The sequence below is a fragment of the Bufo bufo genome, chromosome 3 (assembly GCF_905171765.1).
Source record: "Bufo bufo chromosome 3, aBufBuf1.1, whole genome shotgun sequence".
Taxonomy (NCBI): Eukaryota; Metazoa; Chordata; class Amphibia; order Anura; family Bufonidae; genus Bufo; species Bufo bufo.
Window position 1 is genome coordinate 45,091,883 of NC_053391.1, and position 19,534 is coordinate 45,111,416.

Genomic DNA, 19,534 nt, shown 5'->3' on the forward strand with positions numbered 1-19,534 from the left:
AGGGCCCTCTCTCCTTCTGTACCAGTTTGTAACTCGTCTTGTTCATGCTTAGTACAATTGTCTGTATTATGTATGTATACCCTGTATATGTATGTATGTACAGCGCCATGGAATGAATGGCGCTTTAATAATAAATAATAATAAATTAGATAGATAATAGACATGAAATAGATAGATATTAGATAGATCAGGGATGCTCAACCTGGTGCCCTCCAGCTGTTGTAAAACTATAAATCCCACCATGCCCTGCTGTAGGCAGATAGCTGTAGGCTGTCCGAGAATGCTGGGAGTTGTAGTTTTGCAACAGCTGGAGGGCCGCAGGTTGAGCATGCCTGAGATAGATAGATAGATAGATAGATAGATAGTACAGTATGGCATAGATAACAGAACCTAACATGCAGCTCGCAGTTATTTCAGCATCTGTCTTTTCAAGTATTTTATGACTCCACAGAAAGTTATTTCAAGTCCCTGATTGAGACCTTGGCGGATTCTGGCAGCGAGTTCTTTAATGGACATTTTGTAGGTTAGGAGGTCATACTTTCCTGGGCAGATCATTAATCAGCATCTGTGCTGCGCACACTGCAGAGAAGTGCAGCACCGTTCAGGGGAGAGAAATGTGCTGTATCTCCTTGTGATGTCAGATTTATGATGGTCCATGTTCAATGGCGGCTAGAAAAATATTCTTTTGTCTGGGGCTTTAGGAGGGACAGCGAGGAGTGAGGCTGCTAAGTGACTGATGGATTGGGTCACAGCATTTAAGTTCTCTGATATTTAAAGGATATGGACACTTTTGTAAAAATATATATATTTTTACACTAATTAAATTATTTTGTGGAGAAAATCATTTCTCCACTTGGTTCTATTTATCTATCTTTTTTAGTTTTTTTTGTTCCACAGCCCGCTGTGCTTCCTATGCACAGCAGGCTGCTCTCAATGAGTTTACAGAGAATCCGTCATCGGACGGATTTTCTGTAACTCCTCCTGTGCACACCGGAGCCCGCACTGTCTCCCCCCCCCCCTCCCCCCTACTCAGGAGCGCTGTATCAGAAGATGCCAGGTCTGGCACACATGAAGCCCCGCCTCTCTCCCGAGAAGCCCCACCCCTCAGGGACATCTCTCTCACCAGGAGCAGCTCCAGACTACATTGTGCTTACAGGACCTGTGGTGATGTCACAGTCATGTGATCAGCAATGTGTGTGTAAGGAGTTAGGGGAACCCAGGCTCCCTGTAGGACTGTGCGGGTGGAGAATGCAGAGGTACTTTATGTATGGAAGGTGTGTATAAAGCAGAGCTATGTCAGTGTAACCAGTCTATTGTACAGTTTTCTGTGTGTAATGTGCACATAGTAGTTCTATCTGTGTAATGGACATGTAGCAGAGCTGTGTGTGCAATGTGTATATATTAAACTATCTGTGTAATGGGCATGTGGTAGAGCTGTGTATGTAATATGTATATAGTAGTGTTAGGTGGGCGCTGTGTATGGCAGCGTCAGGTGGGGGCAGTGTATGGCAGCGTCAGGTGGGGGCAGTGTATGGCAGCGTCAGGTGGGCGCTGTGTATGGCAGCGTCAGGTGGGTGCAGTGTATAACAGCGTCAGGTGGGCGCTGTGTATGGCAGCGTCAAGTGGGCGCTGTGTATGGCAGCGTCAGGTGGGCACAGTGTATGGCAGCGTCAGGTGGGCACAGTGTATGGCAGCGTCAGGTGGGCACAGTGTATGGCAGCGTCAGGTGGGCACAGTGTATGGCAGTGTCAGGTGAGCGCTGTGTATGGCAGCAGTGATCTTATGTTTAGTGTATGAAGTTGGATAAATGTTAAATCTTTTACATTTATTTCTGCATGGGAAACTAGCAATGGTTTTCCTGAAGAAATAACAGCCTCATAACGTTATGTGGGCCTATGCAATATATATGTGAATTACCGCAAAATTCATACTCCTCCTCGGCTAAAAATACTCCTCAAAATTGTTAAGAGGAGTATTTTTACTCTTTTGGAAAAAATGTAGTGCGACCTCTGCTGTCAGCTGTAACATACAACTGACAGTCTGCTTCAAAATGCAGACATAACCCCTTCCATGCCATGGTCCTTAGGGACCGTTGTATGGAAGGGGCTAACCATCGGGCCGCTGCTCTGCTGTGGCAGCGGCCCGATGCCGTCCCCCCCCTTCCCCCGCCGTCTAGGATAGCTGTCCTCACCTCCATACAAGCCGTCACCCCCTTCCCTTCAGGATGGCCAACAAGCCCCCAATGGTCAAGGTTTGCAGAGCAGTAGCGGGGCAGAGTGTTAGCTGTAACATACAGGTGACATTCTGCTTGAAATGGCCGACATTGGTGCTGGCACTGATGTCGGCCGTTGTACCCCTTCCATGTCGCGGTCCTTGGGGACCACTGCATGAAGGGGATAACCATCGAGCCGCTGCTCTGTTGTGGCAGCGGCCCGATGCTTTAAGGGTAAACTGAGGGAGGGAGCTCCCTCCCCCATCAGGCCACTGCGCTGCTATGGCGGAGTCCCGATGGTTACCATGGCAACCGGACGCCTTCACAGGCATCCGGATTGCCATAGTATAACTGAGCCTGATCAGGCTTACTGTGAATGACAATACACCGCAGTACACTATATAGTGTACTGCAGTGTATTGTAGAGGCATCAGACCCACTGGATCTTCAAGAACCAAGTGGGTCTGATTAAAAAAAGTGAAAAAAGTAAAAAAAAATATAACTTCTTCCTATATCTACACATATAATTGGTTAAAAATATAAAAAATAAAAAACACTAAACATGTTTGGTATTGCTGCGTCCGTAAAGACCTGATCTATAAAATGATCACGTACTTTTACCGCACATAAAAAATTTTTAAAAAAACTATGATGGCATTGCAATTTTTCCCACAAAATGGTATAAAAAGTGATCAAAAAAGTGATATGTACCCCAAAATAGTACCAATCAAACTGTCACCTTATCCCGCAAAAAATGAGCCCCTACCTAAGGCAATCGCACAAAAAAATAAAAAAGATATGGCTTTCAGAAAATGGAGACACTAAAACATGATTTTTTTTGTTTCAAAAATGCTCTAATTGTGTAAAACCAAAATAAAAAAATAAAAAAACAGACATATTAGGTATCGCTGCATCCGTAACAACCTGCTCTATAAAAATATCACATGAGCTAACCCATTTGGTGAACGCCGTAAAAATAAAATAAAATAAAAACCGTGCCAAAAAGCAATTTTTTATCTCCTTACAACACAAAAAGTGTAATACCAAGCGATCAAAAAGTCATATGTGTCCCAAAATGGTACCAATCAAACCATCATCTCATCCTGCAAAAAATGAGCCCCTACCTAAGACAATCGCCCAAAAAATAGTTAGGTGAACATTGTAAAAAACAAAAAATAAAAACTGTGCCAGAACAGCTATTTTTTGGTTACCTTACCTCACAAAAAGAGTAATATATATATGTACACACACACACACACACAATGCACAACTACCTCTAGCAAAAGATATATATATATATATCTCAATGGCAGCACATCAGGCCAAATATAAATATGGAGGTGCAGGCCAATGGATCCGGCAAAAAATCCAGGACAATATAAAAGTTTAAAAAAAGGCAGCACTCTCACAAAAAATTTGTGAAAAGAACACTTTATTCACCCCTGTGGTCAATAAAGGGATGAGCGAACTTGTGTTTCAAGTTTGGCGTGCAAGGTTCAGGTTTGGGTTATGTAAGAATTCCGTTATGGATTCTGCTGCCACGGGCCATAACTAAGGGTCCATTCACACGTCCGCTTAATGGGTCCGCATCTGTTCTTTTGCGGAAGAGGTGCAGACCAATTCATTTTCAATGGGGCTGCAAAAGATGCAGACAGCACACCATGTGCTGTCCGCATCCGTACTTCCGTTCCGCGGCCTCGCAAAAAAATAAATCATGTTCTATTCTTGTCCGCAGCCACGGACAAGAATAGGCATTTCTATCATGGTGCCGGCCATGTGCGGTCTGCAAAATGCATAACACACATGCCCGGTGTCCGTGTTTGGAGGAGTCGCAATTTGCGGACCGCAAAACAGTTGCGGACGTGTGAATGGACCCTTATGGTCCGTGGTAGCGGAATCCATAACGGAATTCTTAGATAACCTGAACCTTGTACGCTGAACTTGAAAACAGAAGTTCGCTCAGTACTAGTCACAACATTTTAGCTCATAGCTTGAAAAAAGACTCTGTGAATGAGCTGAAAACAGTGCGAACACAATAAAGTGTTTGAGAGTGCGAAAATTTTTTTCTTTAAATATATATATATATATCTGAGAAAAATGGCGGCACTGGCAAAAAGTGAAAAGTTGGGTGCACGTTCTTAGGCCTCATGCACACAGACGGGTTTTTTTGCGGTCCGCAAAACGGATTTCCATTGTTCAGTGATCCGTGACCGTTTTTTCTTCCGTGGGTCTTCCTTGATTTTTGGAGGATCCACGGACATGAAAAAAAAGTCATTTTGGTGTCCGCCTGGCCGTGCAGAGCCAAACGGATCCGTCCTGACTTACAATGCAAGTCAATGGGGACGGATCCATTTGACGTTGACACAATATGGTGCAATTGCAAACGGATCCGTCCCCCATTGACTTTCAATGTAAAGTCAGGAGTTAATATACCATAGGATCGGAGTTTTCTCCAATCCGATGGTATATTTTAACTTTAAGCGTCCCCATCACCATGGGAACGCCTCTATGTTAGAATATACCATCGGATTTGAGTTAGATCGTGAAAACTCATATCCGACAGTATATTCTAACACAGAGGCGTTCCCATAGTGATGGGGACGCTTTAAGTTAGAATATACTAAGAACTTTGTACATGACTGCCCCCTGCTGCCTGGCAGCACCAAATCTCTTACAAGGGGCTGTGATCCGCACAATTAACCCCTTTGGTGCAGCACCTGAGGGGTTAATTGTGCGTATCATAGCCCCCTGTAAGAGATCGGGTGCTGCCAGGCAGGAGGGGGCAGACCCCCCTCCCCTGTATTTAACTCATTGGTGGCCAGTGCGGCCTCCCCTCTCCCCCCCTAATTAAAATCACCTTCCCCCATTATTGGTGGCCAGTGCGGCCTCACCTCTCCCCCCCCTAATTAAAATCACCCCCCCATCATTGGTGGCCAGTGCGGCCTCCCCTCTCCCCCCTCCTAATTAAAATCACCCCCCCATCATTGGTGGCCAGTGCGGCCCCCCTCCCTCCCTCCCCAGTATTATATTCATTGGTGGCCAGTGCGGCCCCCCCTCTCCCCCCCCTAATTAAAATCACCTTTCCCCATCATTGGTGGCCAGTGCGGCCTCCCCCCCCAATTAAAATTCCCCATCATTGGTGGCAGCGGAGAGTACCTGAGGGGTTAATTGTGGCACCTGAGGGGTTAATTGTGCGGCTCACAGCCCCCTGTAAGAGATCAGGTGCTGCCAGGAAGCAGGGGGCAGTCATGTACACAGTTCGTAGTATATTCTAACTTGAAGCGTCCCCATCACTATGGGAACGCCTCTGTGTTAGAATATACTGTCGGATCTGAGTTTTCACGAAGTGAAAACTCAGCTCTGAAAAAGCTTTTATGCAGACGGATCTGCAGATCCGTCTGTGTGAAAGTAGCCTACGGCCACGGACCACGGACGCGGATGCCAATCTTGGATGCCCATTGACTTGAATGGGTCCGTGAACCGTTGTCCGTCAAAAAAATAGGACAGGTCATATTTTTTTGACGGACAGGAAACACGGATCACGGCCGCTGATGAACAACGGTGCATTTTCCGAGTTTTCAACTGACCCATTGAAAGTCAATGGGTCCGCAGAAAATCACGGAAAACGGAACAACGGCCACCGATGCACACAACGGTCGTGTGCATGAGGCCTTAAGGGAATAGGCTTCTTACCCCAGTAAACAGTCCAGAAAATGAACGGCACTCCGGTAGATCATGAACAAATGACTCCTTTATTCACCCATGTGGTACAACGTTTCGGCTCAATACTAGAAAAAGGCTCTAGTATTGAGCCGAAACGTTGTACCGCACGGGTGAATAAAAGAGTCATTTGCTCATGATCTACCGGAGTGCCATTCATTTTCTGGACTATATAAATATATATATATATGTCATTTATCAAACTGGTGTAAAGTAGAACTGGCCAAGTTGCCCATAGCAACCAATCAGATTCCACCTTTCATTTTTCACAGCTTCATTGGAAAATGAAAGGAGGAATCTGATTGGTTGCTATGGGCAATGAAGCCAGTTTTCCTTTGCCCTAGTTTTGATAAATCTCCCCCACTGTCTACTTATATGTATACATAGCATTGTGTGTCGTCACACTCTACTAATCTGTGTAGGAAAAGTGACCGCTCACTGTGCGGACTGCATACAATACTGTCTTCAGAAGAGAGTGCATGTAGTGAGAGCTGTCAGTAATGAGATCTATATCCTGCTTATAACGCCTGGTTCTGACTGTAGATCATTGCACTAACGTTATCAGCAGAAATATCTATTGTGTCTACAAATAATGGACTTTCTACAGAAGGGAAAGTGAGAAATAGATCTGCTAATTACAGGCTGTAGCATACTGTAAGACTTACCATGCTGTGGATTGGAATTAAATCTTACTACCAAGTCACTTGGTAGTTCCAGCAGCCTATATGTAAGTGGCTGGTAGCTGAGCAACAGGATGTGGGGGCGGGGCTGTGCTGTGTAACAGGATGTGGGGGCGGGTCAGCAGAGCTTGTGCTGGTGCATGTGAAATCAACAGGAACGCCCACAGAGCATGATGAGACATCCGAACAGTGAGTGAATCTCATAGAAGAGCATTTCTGAGAGCATGTGAAGCAAAGCTGATACCAGTTAATAAACAAGTGCAATTTTATTATGTGCTGCATTACGGTAAGATATGGGTTTATCGATTTGTAGTGCACAAAGGTGTCCATAGCCTTTAAAGGTGTTTCATTTCTTCGATTTTCGAAGTCAATCTTCACCTGTTGTTTTTAGGTCCAAAATAAACTCTGTGCGACCAAATTTTTTCCCCCATAAGACGCACTCCCCCCCCCCCCCCAAACTGAGACGAATACTAATGAGCCCTTCTATTATGGAAGCGCTCATTAGTACCGGAGGACCAGGAAGCGGTGAAGGCTCTGTACTCACCGCTTCCTGGTCCTCGGCTGTAGGCTGTGCAGTGGCTGCGTACAGCATGAGGGCGCTCTGTGACCTCACGCTGTGCTCGCCAGTTCACAGCACAGCCGATGGCAGGATGAAGAGGATTGCGTTGGAGGAGAGGAGCGTCGGCGTCTAGGAGCAGGAGAGGTAAGTGGTTTATTTATTTTGTGATCTGAGGCTGGGGGCTGCTGAATAATGGCTGGGGGCTGCTGAATAATGGCTGGAGGCTGCTGAATAATGGCTGGGGGCTGATTATATATATGACTGGGGGCTGATTACATATGACTGGGGGCTGATTAGATATGACTGGGGGCTGATTATATGGCTGGGAGCTGATTACATATGGCTGAGGGCTGATCACATATGGCTGGGGGGTGATATGAGGCATAGAGGACTGATATGAGGCATGGGGGTCTCATCTGAGGTCTGATTGGGGGTCTTCTTTGTATTGGGCTCTGATCTGAGGTCTGATTGGGGGTCATTCACATTGGGGTCTGTGCTGAGGTCTCATTAATATTGGGGGTCTGATTAGTGGTCCGACCTGAGGTGTAATGAAACATTTTTTTTTCTTATTGTCCTTCTCTAAAACCTGTGTCTTATAGGGTGAAAAATACTTAATTTCTTTACATTTTTAAAGAGGTCATAGCTCTGTTTTCTGATACAGGGCTCCTAATTCCCTGCAATGTCATAAAGTTCAAAGATAACATTCTGGCTGCCTGCTGTCACCACTAGTGGGAGCTTAAGAGCTTACTGCATACTATGTTATCTTATTAATGTTTCACAATACTAGATATGGATTACACATCCACATGGAGAGGTGAGTTTTTGAGACATGTTCACATTGTGCGGTGCTGCATGGTGGCTGTTGTTGCTGTGGTCCTGTGCCTGTGGATGGGTGGGGTCCGCTGCTGGGTGCCTTCGCCAGACAGCAGGGGTGTTGGGCTGCTGGGTCTCGTTCCTTGCAGGTGCTGTTTTATAGGGGCTGCCATTTTATAGTAGGAACCCACTGATTAGAGGCTACCTTCATGTGGTTAGTGGACCTATGCATTTTGATGAAAACATATAGTGAACATGAGCAGCTCGGTCATGCAATCTCCATTTAACCACCAGTCCACAGCATGCTCTCCTGTGTAGACTGGGTGTTAGTCTCTCTTGTGTGGCTGACTTCCTGTGAACTACAGAATTATATCATCATTAACAAATCCCTCCTAGAAGCTCTCAAACCCCTCTTCCCTTTCCACCAATCTCTGTCCTTCATGACCGTATGTATGTTCCCTCATGTATAGGGTACTGCTGAAGATATCATTTCTGCCTTATCTAATAGACCAAGAGTGCAGTGATATAGAAGGTTGGTCCATACAATAATCAGCTTCAGACTGAGTTATAAAACTGGGCACTGACTGTCTACACCATCTCTGAGTTCAGTCTGGCCCTGCCTGTTGTTGATGGCAAAACATGGATACCGACCATGTGTGTTCCGCATTTTGGGGAACGGAACGTCCAGCCCATAATATTTTTGTGGATGCCATGGAATGGACATACGGATGAGGAAAGCCTACGGTGTGCTGTCCGCATCTTTTGCGACCCCACTGAAGTGAATGGGTCCGCATCCGACCCGCAAAAAATGCAGATCGGATGCAGACAAAAAAATACGCTCATGTGCATGAGCCCTTAGGCGTAGACTGTACTGCACTCTCCTGGGTGGTTAAGTCATGCTGCAATCTGTCATTCATCAAAGGGGATGTCCATAGGAAAACCAACGTTTGAAGGTTTTGTTGGCAGAATATCAGAACCGGCAGCTCCACATCTGCATTGGTTTTGGCAAAGAAGAGAGCTTCCCCTTGTGACTTGTGATGTGAATGAGGCCTTCTGGATCCATTCAACATCTCAGTCAACCCTTTCTCTGTCTGTAAAATCAGACGTGATGGAGAAGGATGGAAGGTTGTCTTAGTTAATACACTGAACCAGAGAATTAGCTCCCTTCCAACCATCTACACCAGTGGTCCTGTGCCAACATGGCGAGGAGGGGGAAAGGGTTGCTGAGCTGCCAAGACCCCATGATCTGCATTGATATACTGAGAACTTTGCTTATTACAATAAATTAGTAGTGTTGAATCTTATTTGGAAACCAACAAAATAACTTTAAAGCCCTGGACAACTCCTTTAACAGTGAACTTCCCGTCAGAGAAGTCTAAGAAATAACATGGCTCCTGGACCCGGAGGTTAAAAGAAGATTTAAAAAATGAATTAAACAAAATATGAATCCTTTATTTTTTAGGACCACGGTGTTCTGCCCTAACTAAGAAAAGTGTTCTCCAAATATGTCTGGCGAGATTACTGGAGCAAGAAAACCTTTTGATGCAGGCTTTCAGATTTGGTCTGGTTCACTGAAGGCAAAAGCCGAGCTATCTGCAGCGGGGCTTACGGGTAGAGAACATTTCATCCTCTAATTCCGCAGTAAAGGTAACTGAGGTCATGCAATACGGTGTGAGGTTACAACAGAAAGCAGTGATACGTATTAAAAAACAAGCAATGAAAAATAAAAAGTGAAAGGTTATTGGGAAGAAGCTGGATGTGGGTGCAGGGATCACCAAAGGACATGGGACCTACAATGTTCTCAATCACATGACATGTTTGAAGTGTCATACGCAAGGCTCTGGGAGTATGAAGTAAATGTCGTACAGAGAAGAAGAGCACATACAGAATTTCAAAAACATAAAAGACATATGACAAGTCTCACAGATTGGAAATGTATGTCCTCGGGCAAGCCTAGATCATAGAGTGCTGCAGTCAGAGTTGCAACCCAAAGCACAATGCAAGTGACTAATTGGATTTTTATAGGGTTAGGGAATAATTCAGCAATCACTGATTTTTTTTAAAAAATAGTCCCTTTTTGTTTTTAGATATTTTCACTTAGATATTTGCTTTATAGGAACACATTAAAAGGATGTTTTAACAGTAGCAGAAAACCCTAAAGCACCCCCAATTTAAAAAATAAACTTGCCACTAGTAGAGATAAGCAAATCAATTCTATGGGATGGGCTTCAACCCAAATTTTGTAAAAACTCAAGGTGTATCCAAATGTTTGGTAATTTGATTCAGGCAAATTTTGTAGGGGGGAGAGAGAGAGAAAATTAAGTTAAAAAATAATTAATTAATTAAAAAGTTTTTAAAACAGTGAGAGACAAGATAGAAAAATATGAGTCCTTGGGGACCACTAGAGTAACAAAAGATCCTCCAGTGGGCCCAGGCTCTGATATCATAGAGGGTCCAGAGGGGAAAAAAATAATGTTGCCTTTGGAGACAATACATTGCAACTAGGGTCTATTTATTTGACTGAAAACCTATTGGACTTTATTGATGATATGGGGGTTCTTACCCAAGAATAATTTTCTCTGGTGCGCCCAAGAAACCCCATTCCGATGCTGGGGGACCTCAGAGTGTCATACATAAATTTTCAGGCCAATTGGAGCAGTTTTGATTCAGGTGGAATCAATTCGGACTCAAATCGAATTGGTCAACTGATTCTGCTGAATTGAACCTGAATCAAATTTTTAGCGATTCTGTCATCTCCAGCCACTAGTCTTCATGGATCCATAGTGGAGGTACAACAATATGATGACAACACTGTCAGCAGTGACCATAGTTATGTCCCACTATAGCCATGTGAGGACCTTATTTCATCATGCCAGGTCCTAAACCCTGAAGCAATAAGAAATAATCAGGTCAGTGGCTGGAGAATTTATAAGGTAAGTGCAAATGAAAACTACCATCATTGTTGGACGTTCAGCCAATTATCCTGCTGAGCCCCACCGGCAGCTTCAGTTGGAGTTCCACTGCAGGTAGAGCTGCTGTGAGGGACATATAGGCCCGACACAACTAAATGGTCATGGCCCTTTGGCTAGACACCTGGGAAAGAGGTGGGAATTTTATGTTTAGGAATAAGTAAGGTGGGTCAACATGGCCAAAAGTTTGGACACACCTTCTCATTCAAAGAGTTTTCTTTTTTTTCATGACTATGAAAATTGTAGATTCACACTGAAGGCATCAAAACTATGAATTAACACATGTGGAATTATATACATAACAAACAAGTGTGAAACAACTGAAAATATGTCATATTCTAGGTTCTTCAAAGTAGCCACCTTTTGCTTTGATTACTGCTTTGCACACTCTTGGCATTCTCTTGATGAGCTTCAAGAGGTAGTCCCCTGAAATGGTTTTCACTTCACAGGTGTGCCCTGTCAGGTTTAATAAGTGGGATTTCTTGCCTTATAAATGGGGTTGGGACCATCAGTTGCGTTGAGGAGAAGTCAGGTGGATACACAGCTGATAGTCCTACTGAATAGACTGTTAGAATTTGTATTATGGCAAGAAAAAAGCAGCTAAGTAAAGAAAAACGAGTGGTCATCATTACTTTAAGAAATGAAGGTCAGTCAGTCAGCCGAAAAATTGGGAAAACTTTGAAAGTAAGGGCTATGTGACCATGAAGGAGAGTGATGGGGTGCTGCGCCAGATGACCTGGCCTCCACAGTCACCAGACCTGAACCCAATTGAGATGGTTTGGGGTGAGCTGGACCACAGAGTGAAGGCAAAAGGGCCAACAAGTGCTAAGCATCTCTGGGAACTCCTTCAAGACTGTTGGAAGACCGTTTCAGGGGACTACCTCTTGAAGCTCATCAAGAGAATGCCAAGAGTGTGCAAAGCAGTAATAAAAGCAAAAGCTGGCTACTTTGAAGAACCTAGAATATGACATATTTTCAGTTGTTTCACACTTGTTTGTTATGTATATAATTCCACATGTGTTAATTCATAGTTTTGATGCCTTCATAGTCATGCAAATAAAGAAAACTCTTTGAATGAGAAGGTGTGTCCAAACTTTTGGTCTGTACTGTATGTAGAATATAGTATGTTGTGGGTGCAGATGAAAGGTAAGTGTAGGCCCATTTTAGACTCATTTACCACCACTGCCGGTCCTCTTTCCCCATGGTTGGACAACAGAACCTGCAGACCTCCTGAGCGTTACCGTTTCTCTGTAGACATTAAAGAAAACATTCGCCTTTAGAATGGAGCAATTTTAAAAGTGCAAATTGTGCTGAAGAGGTTAAGATTGCTCAATCAGCATCAGAAGATTTGCTCATCTCGAAGCTTTTATGGCTCCTGCAGATGATAAATGTGCAGGCTCTTTCTTACAGGGAGCCAGCACTTAGACGTGAGCACCGCACCAGCAGACCTTTCTACTGTACGCAGCAATTACATGTGACCTTTCACAGATCAACATAACCTTTCCATTTGTTTTTGAAAATTGACCCACATTAAGCCTTTTCTTTTAAATACCGAATGGAGAAATGATAAAAGATAAATGCGAACTCTGCCCTTCCATTGGTCGGTTTTAGAAGAAATAGAAGCGAGAGAAGCTAAGTTAAAGGATGATGTTGAGAGAGCCTGCATTCTATTTCTGTACAGAAAGTATTTTTTATAGATCTAAACATATAAAGTCACTGTCTCCACTAAGGAGCTTCTGAAGAAGACACGTCCAAGCCAAGTTAGGCACTGTGTCCCTTCTCTGTGGGTGCTTTGAATCTGGAGCATCACAATGTAAGAAAATGAAGAACTACTCCAGAGGGCCCAGAAAGGACAAGAGAAGGGGGCGAAACTAGCGCTGAGCCTGTTGACTATGGGTGACTTTGTATTAGAGTCTGAGTTGAAAACCTTGGGTTCATCCCAGGAAATGTTCCTGAGGTCCACCATCTATACATAGAACCTGCAGGTTGACTGAAGTCTGACTGCTCCAACAAGGAACTGGTGGCAGTCTACCCGGCTGGCAGGGCTCTGTTTTACTCGGCCAGTGAAAAGGCTCTCAGCTTGTCAGGGTTGTGAGCGAGTGTGGAGTCACGCCGGAGGTAGCGTGGACCACCCTCTTTCGTTCCTCGTGCCTCCCTGTGCCTGGGTGGACAGGAGGTGTCTGTGTAAACTGTGCCAAGCTGACCTTATGTACTCCCAGGGAGAGCGTAACGTCACGTCTTGGAAACAGGTGACAAAACCGTACCACGTGAGCTCGATGTAGTTGACTTCAGGCAAGGCTGCGAGGTGCGGTATTCGTCACATAAGTTATGTCTGAAGATTTGCAAGATGTGTGCAGAGGAGCCTGGTGACAACGACAAATGCAAGCATGCTGATCCTTTGTTCTTTCCAGAGGTAAGCTATTGCTGGAGATGTCTGGCGGCTTACTCTCCTCTTCCCATTGGGAACACGCGCACTCTCAGACGTACCGAGCATGCATGTGTGAGGGGATTGGGTGGAATCACTGTATTTATGGACAGCTTTAAGCTGAATGGTGTCCTGCACAGTACCTTATACTGATGTCCCTGTGCCTTTATGGTGTATCATATAGGGTCTAAATAATACAATAACACTTCCCAAGAGGGGCGTACACATACCTAATATGGCCCCATAACAAAACTTAGTATGGGCCCCCCTGCCCGCCCAGTTTCCCAATACGCGTGCAATAGTCACTCCCAGGCAACTCAAGGTCAAACATCCTAATATTCTGACAAATTTATTTATTTTATTAAAATGAAGAAATTTTAATTAAAAATAATTCACCCCTCACCTCACCCACTTTATCTGACTTCCATGTCAGAAAAAGTGGAATAGGTTCTTCATAAATATGGCGCTCATTCTGACAACTATATTTTTCAGTGTAAATAGACAACTATGCATTGATAAATCTCTCCTTCTACTATAAAGCTGGCTGCCTGCAGCCACCACTAGGGGGAGCTCAGTGCACAGAAATATACACAGTTATAATTTACTGGAAGCTGAAATAATCTCTTTGCATTGTGCACCCCCTAGTGGCTGCTGCATACAAATTTTTGATTTTCTGCAGTGTTTTTAGATTGTGAAGAAAAGGAAGGAGGTTAGCGCCGGGCAACCCCTACCTCCGGGCCCAATAACCGTTGCATGGTCTACCTCCATTGAAGGTACACCACCGTTTCCCAAACAATAAAATAGGAAATGTAGCTGCATCCAGTTGCCTTTTCGTAGGCTTTGGCGAAGTGTAGACTTCAGGTGCCCATACCAATCCCTTCAGGGCCAATGTTGCCCCCATTTCAGCAATGACTGGGCATGTACCTAGGTTGCACACCCTGAAGACCGGTCCTAGTGGCAACTGTGATTACTGCCATCAATATGTAATTGTTGTAGTGGGGTCCAGTTGGTCACTACGGCCCTGCACAGTGAAATTACACTATAACCCAGGCTTTACTATTAATTATGCTTTTCCTACATAATTTACACGTGTAACACCCCAGAGTTGTGTTACTACACACCTCTACTATCTCTTAAGAGCCTTTATACTGTTATCTGATGTGATTTTGCTTATGTCTTCCACAAATGTGCATATAAATTTATGTTACATGTAATTGTTCATGTAATTTGCCTGGTTACCAGTAGGTGGCAGCAACACATTGGCAGGTACAAGCTACAGTTTAGTGTATCTGAGCTGGAATGGATTATTCTAGCTTAGCTCCCCCTCTGTGGAGAGGTGGGCTAGTCCCTCTTCCTGCAGCAAGGGAGGGAAAAAACAGTTAGAGCGAGTTTTTAGTTACCCCTTGCATAGGGAAGACAGCAAGGACCTAGAAGGTACCAGATAAGCAGAAGGTACCACATAAGTGCAGAATCTAATACTGCCACAGTCACAGAGCTGCCAAGCAGACGTTTTATCCTGCAAGCTCCACATTTAAAGCAGAAGAACTCATTCCTGCCAATGATTGCCAAAACCTGCTGGGACCAAGAGACCAAAGCTGTATACCGCCTGGATACAAGTTATATCAAATAAAGCAACGTTTGAACTTCATCTAAAGGTCTGGACATCATTTATTCTGCAAAATTCCTCTATTATTCCTACTATCACTACGCTCAAATTTATTGCAAGTAAGCCAGGAGTCCAGCCGTACCCAGATAGTAGACACCGTGACACAAGTAACATCAAGCTATAGAGACATTATAGGCCATTACACCACTCTGGCATTCCTAATCTGGGACCCTGGGATAGTACCCTGCGCACGCTGCAATTGGCGTCACTAACAAATACAGAATATTATCCACCTGACCCGGCCACTGCACTAAAAGTGGCGTCAGCGTACCTGTTCCTGGTCACTACACATGTTCATATTAAAGCCGCTTAGCTGCTTAAATAAACTGAGCCCAATGCGCGATACCAATAAAACAGAACATTTGCACGGATCGTTGGACACACCTTTCATGTACATTATACTGTGTGTATAGAGGGTTGTGTTCGTATTCCTCTTTCCTCCCGAAGCAATTTGCCACAGTCTAATTCCGTGGAGAGAGTGGTCCCCGAAGTTGAGTTGGACGGGTGAGTGGGTTTACATTGCAGCCCATAAAAGAAACAAAAGGCCTTTGCATGCAAAAGGAATGAAAGAAAGAAAAACATGCATAAATAATAATAATAATGATGATGATAATAATTGCACAGCAATGAGATCATAATTATAGCGGAATAGTGATGCAACAGAAGCAATGAAAATATATGTACATGTATTCATGCACAAAATAAAAGCAATAAATTATATGCAAAATGCAATGGTACACAGGGCACTTTCTTAAAGAAAGGGGGATGAGCAAAAACAAAAACGTTTTAAAAAACTTTCCACATGATGGGGCATAGAGGGGCATAAGGGTGCAAGTCATGCACATGGAAACTATATATTGCCATATGGAGTCCCTTTAGGTCCATATTATCGGCCCACAGGTAATCAATCCAATTTTGCATGGTGCCTTTGTTGGGCAGTGTACCTTTTCCTTTTTTTTTTGCGGATTCCATATTAATTCCTGCTAGAAGTTTTTGACTGAAGGTCCAGATGGGTGTTACCAGTTGGGTGTGTGTCCATGCAGTCTTACTTTATCTAATCAGTGCTGCCAGTGTGCAGGGACACTCCCTAACTGGTCTCATCCATTAGGACCTTTATTGTAAACTGCTAACTACTAAGTCATACCTTCTAACAGGAATTATAAAGGATTGGCACAACATAGAGTCATAAGAATAAATGCTCCTGAATTGGTATTACATGGAGAATGTAAGTAGCTACCAAAACAGATGAGGAGAGGGGGCAGCTGCTCTCTAAGTTGCCTTAGAGGGCTGTTTTCCTTATAGCATCTATACTATATGGAGTATATTGGATTTCATCTGATCAATGGTAAAAATGATCTAGAATAGGAAAGGCATAATAATATTAAAAGCAATAATATTCATTGTGTCCTGGAATGTTCCTCACTCCATAGATGTAGACTAGATCATAGTATCCACTTAATGTCCACCAGACCATAGAGACTCTCATTCTCACCTGTTCTATATCACTGTTTTTTCTGGATTTATAGATAAATTCTCCAATGGCCACAAAGACTGAGAGAACGAGCCCTGCAGCGAGCACTATGAAGATGCCACCAATGTTCTCCACTCCTAAGGCGCTGGCTTCTTTGCTGTCTTCTTCTGGGCAGCCGTTCCCTCGCCACCATTTCTCCTTCATCATGTGTAATTTCCCTTCCTCTTGTAGCTGGAGAATAGCAATGGTGATTTTGTCCCTGTATGGAGAACCTGAAGGGATATTAGGAAGGTAGAAATCATCGTGGGGTAGTCATGGTCTTATGGGTATGATGGTGAAAACTGAAGGACACATAACCATTGCTCCCTCTAATGTGAGCAACCAAAAGATGACTGTTCCGACCGTCAAAGGGGTTGTCCATAATTAAACACGAGAGCTTTCTTGTAAAAATAGCACCACACCTGCCCACAGGTTGTATGAGGTATTTTAGCTCAGCCCCATCCACTTGGGTCCAGCTGACCTCCAATACCAGACACAACTTATGGACAGGTGTGATATGGTTTTTGCAAGAAAGTAGCCATGTTTGTCTAATACAGGACAACCCCTTTAATGGTATTTCTTCCAGAATGCCCAGAGGAGCAATCCAGGAGCCCCATGCAAAAGTCATCATGTCCCTTTTCCCCTTAGCTCCTCATTTTGGCCCACCACAAATACCATACTACACTTCCCACCAATCAAGAAGGAGGTAAATGGATTGATTTCCAACCCATAGCAGCCACTACGGGGAACAAAACTTATTCTCATAAGAATTTGGGTTTCCGACCTGGATAGCTCCTGAATCTGTGGGACCCTTTCAGTGACTCTTGAAACCCAGAGGACTAATATCTACTTAAACAAGTTCTCTAGATGTTAAATATTGATGACCCTCAGGATAAGTCATCAATATCAGATAGGTGGGTATCTGACATCCAGTAACCCCACGATCAGCTGTCTTTTGTATCCGACTGAACTGGAAACAAAACAGTGAACGGAGACAGATGCAGATGGCTCCATCCACTGTGTAGTGGTCATACTGGTGCTCTTCAGCTCAGCAACCATTTGCATTAATGTAACCAGCTCCTACACCGTGAACGGATCCTTCTTATTCCAGCTCCATCCACTCTTCTGTTTACGGTGGCCGGTGAATACAGCTGACCCTCACCAATTTCTGAGGATAGGTCATCAACATATAAAAACCAGAGAACCTCTTTAAAGTGACCATTTTTAAAGTGGATCGTCTGACCGTCAAATGTGTATGGGGGTGTCCCAACTCAGTCGTTATATTGTCTATGCCAGTACCCCACTCAATTTCTAAGGACATGGTCACATGGTGGACTTTCGATACAGATTTCGGCACATAGTATGAACTGAAATCCACAGAAAAACTGCTTGTATTTCGCCTCCTATTGTTCCTCCATTGGAATCCAAGATGCTATTCATACAGCATGTCCTTTCTAGGCCCGGACACCACAGCATTCAAACTTCAAATCCATGACAGAAATCCAACATGGCAAATACTCTTCAGATTCTGCCGTCGTGTATCTTCCACCACGTGAACATGCCCTAAAAGGGCCCATTTCAAAAAGTGTCAACCCCCACACTCCACACATTCCTTCATGCCATGGTATTGTAGACTACACTCTACGGGGCCAGAGGAGTTAATGATATGCCCTAATTAATTTATTCACTTTCTTCAGAATTTCTATCAGTCACGTCCTGCTGCCCTTTATTTTCTCTCTGTTTGTCCGAGTGCAGAAATCTATTTGTCACGGAGCGCCTGTCACCGGTATTAGCATTTTCTAACAACACTTCCCAGAAACGGTTTATTACGTTAAAAAGCAGATCATAATTTATACATTTGCAAAAAAAGTATTCAGTCATTGTCATCCCCGCTGCAAAAACTGAGTTTTATGGCTGCAGAAAACAATAATTTCCTGATCATTGGTCGTCAGAAGATACGAACATCACAAAAACCATCATCCTGATGTGAACTTTATATTTATTGCACGCCGTTAAGAGACCGACTAGGCCGCAAATATTAGAGTGGTGCCCGTATAACCTTATCTAACGTGATGAGTAATACATATGAGCTGACCTTGGCTTATTTGCATCCACATACATAAAGGAGAGCTGAATTTGTCGATTCAAGAGCCTCTCAACGGCCTTGATATTCAGCCTCCACCATTCCTGTCCTTAGGCTGTAAATGATATTGTTCCCATTTACTTGGCTTGAGTGGCGCTGTAATACCGCACACAGTCTGTGGATAGGAGTGGCGCTGTTTCTGGAAGAAAGCAGCTGTCATTTTCTAATAAAGCAACCAATCAGAGATCAGTTTTCATTTCTTAACCCCTTCAAGACAAAGCTCATTTTTATTTTTGCTTTTGCATTTTTGTATTTTTCATCCCCACATTCCAAGAGCCATAACATTTAAAATTTTCCATTCACATAGCCATATGAGGGCTTATTTTTTGCGGGAAAAGTTGTATTTTTAATGGCACCATTTAATTTAATTTAACTTGTCTTGAAAAATCTTTGTAGGGTGAAATTGAAAAAAATGCACAATCCCTCCAAAGTTTTTGGGGTTTTGATATTACGGCGTTTACTGTGCACTAAAAATTCCATGGTCAATGCAATTATGGAGATTCCAAATTAGTATAGTTTTTAGTTTGTTTTACTACTTTTTTTTAAAATAAAAACCTTTGAAAATCTAAAAATTTTCTTTCCATCTCCATTTTCTGACAAATTGGAACTTTTTTAAAATTTCCATCTACAGAGCTGTATATACAGTAGGGCTTGTTTTTTGCGGAACGAATAGCAGTTTTTATTGGTACGGTTTTTGTGGGAAGTACAACTTTTTTAGGGGGACAAAGTTACAAAAAAAATGGCAAATCAAGTATTTTTCATTTGTTTCCGTTACAGCATTCATTGCGCAGGAAAAATATTTTTAGATTTTAATAGTTCAGACATTTTCTGAGACGG

General features: G+C 43.5%; 1 protein-coding gene across 1 annotated transcript in view; it reads right to left on the reverse strand.

Moving 5' to 3' along the window:
* The window catches only part of GRIK1 (glutamate ionotropic receptor kainate type subunit 1), a 209,684-nt gene that overhangs the window by 12,340 nt on the left and 177,810 nt on the right, over positions 1-19,534 (reverse strand). The window contains exon 16 of the mRNA XM_040422093.1: positions 16,537-16,787. Coding sequence (XP_040278027.1) covers positions 16,537-16,787 — 251 coding nt within the window. The remainder of the gene's footprint in view (positions 1-16,536; positions 16,788-19,534) is intronic.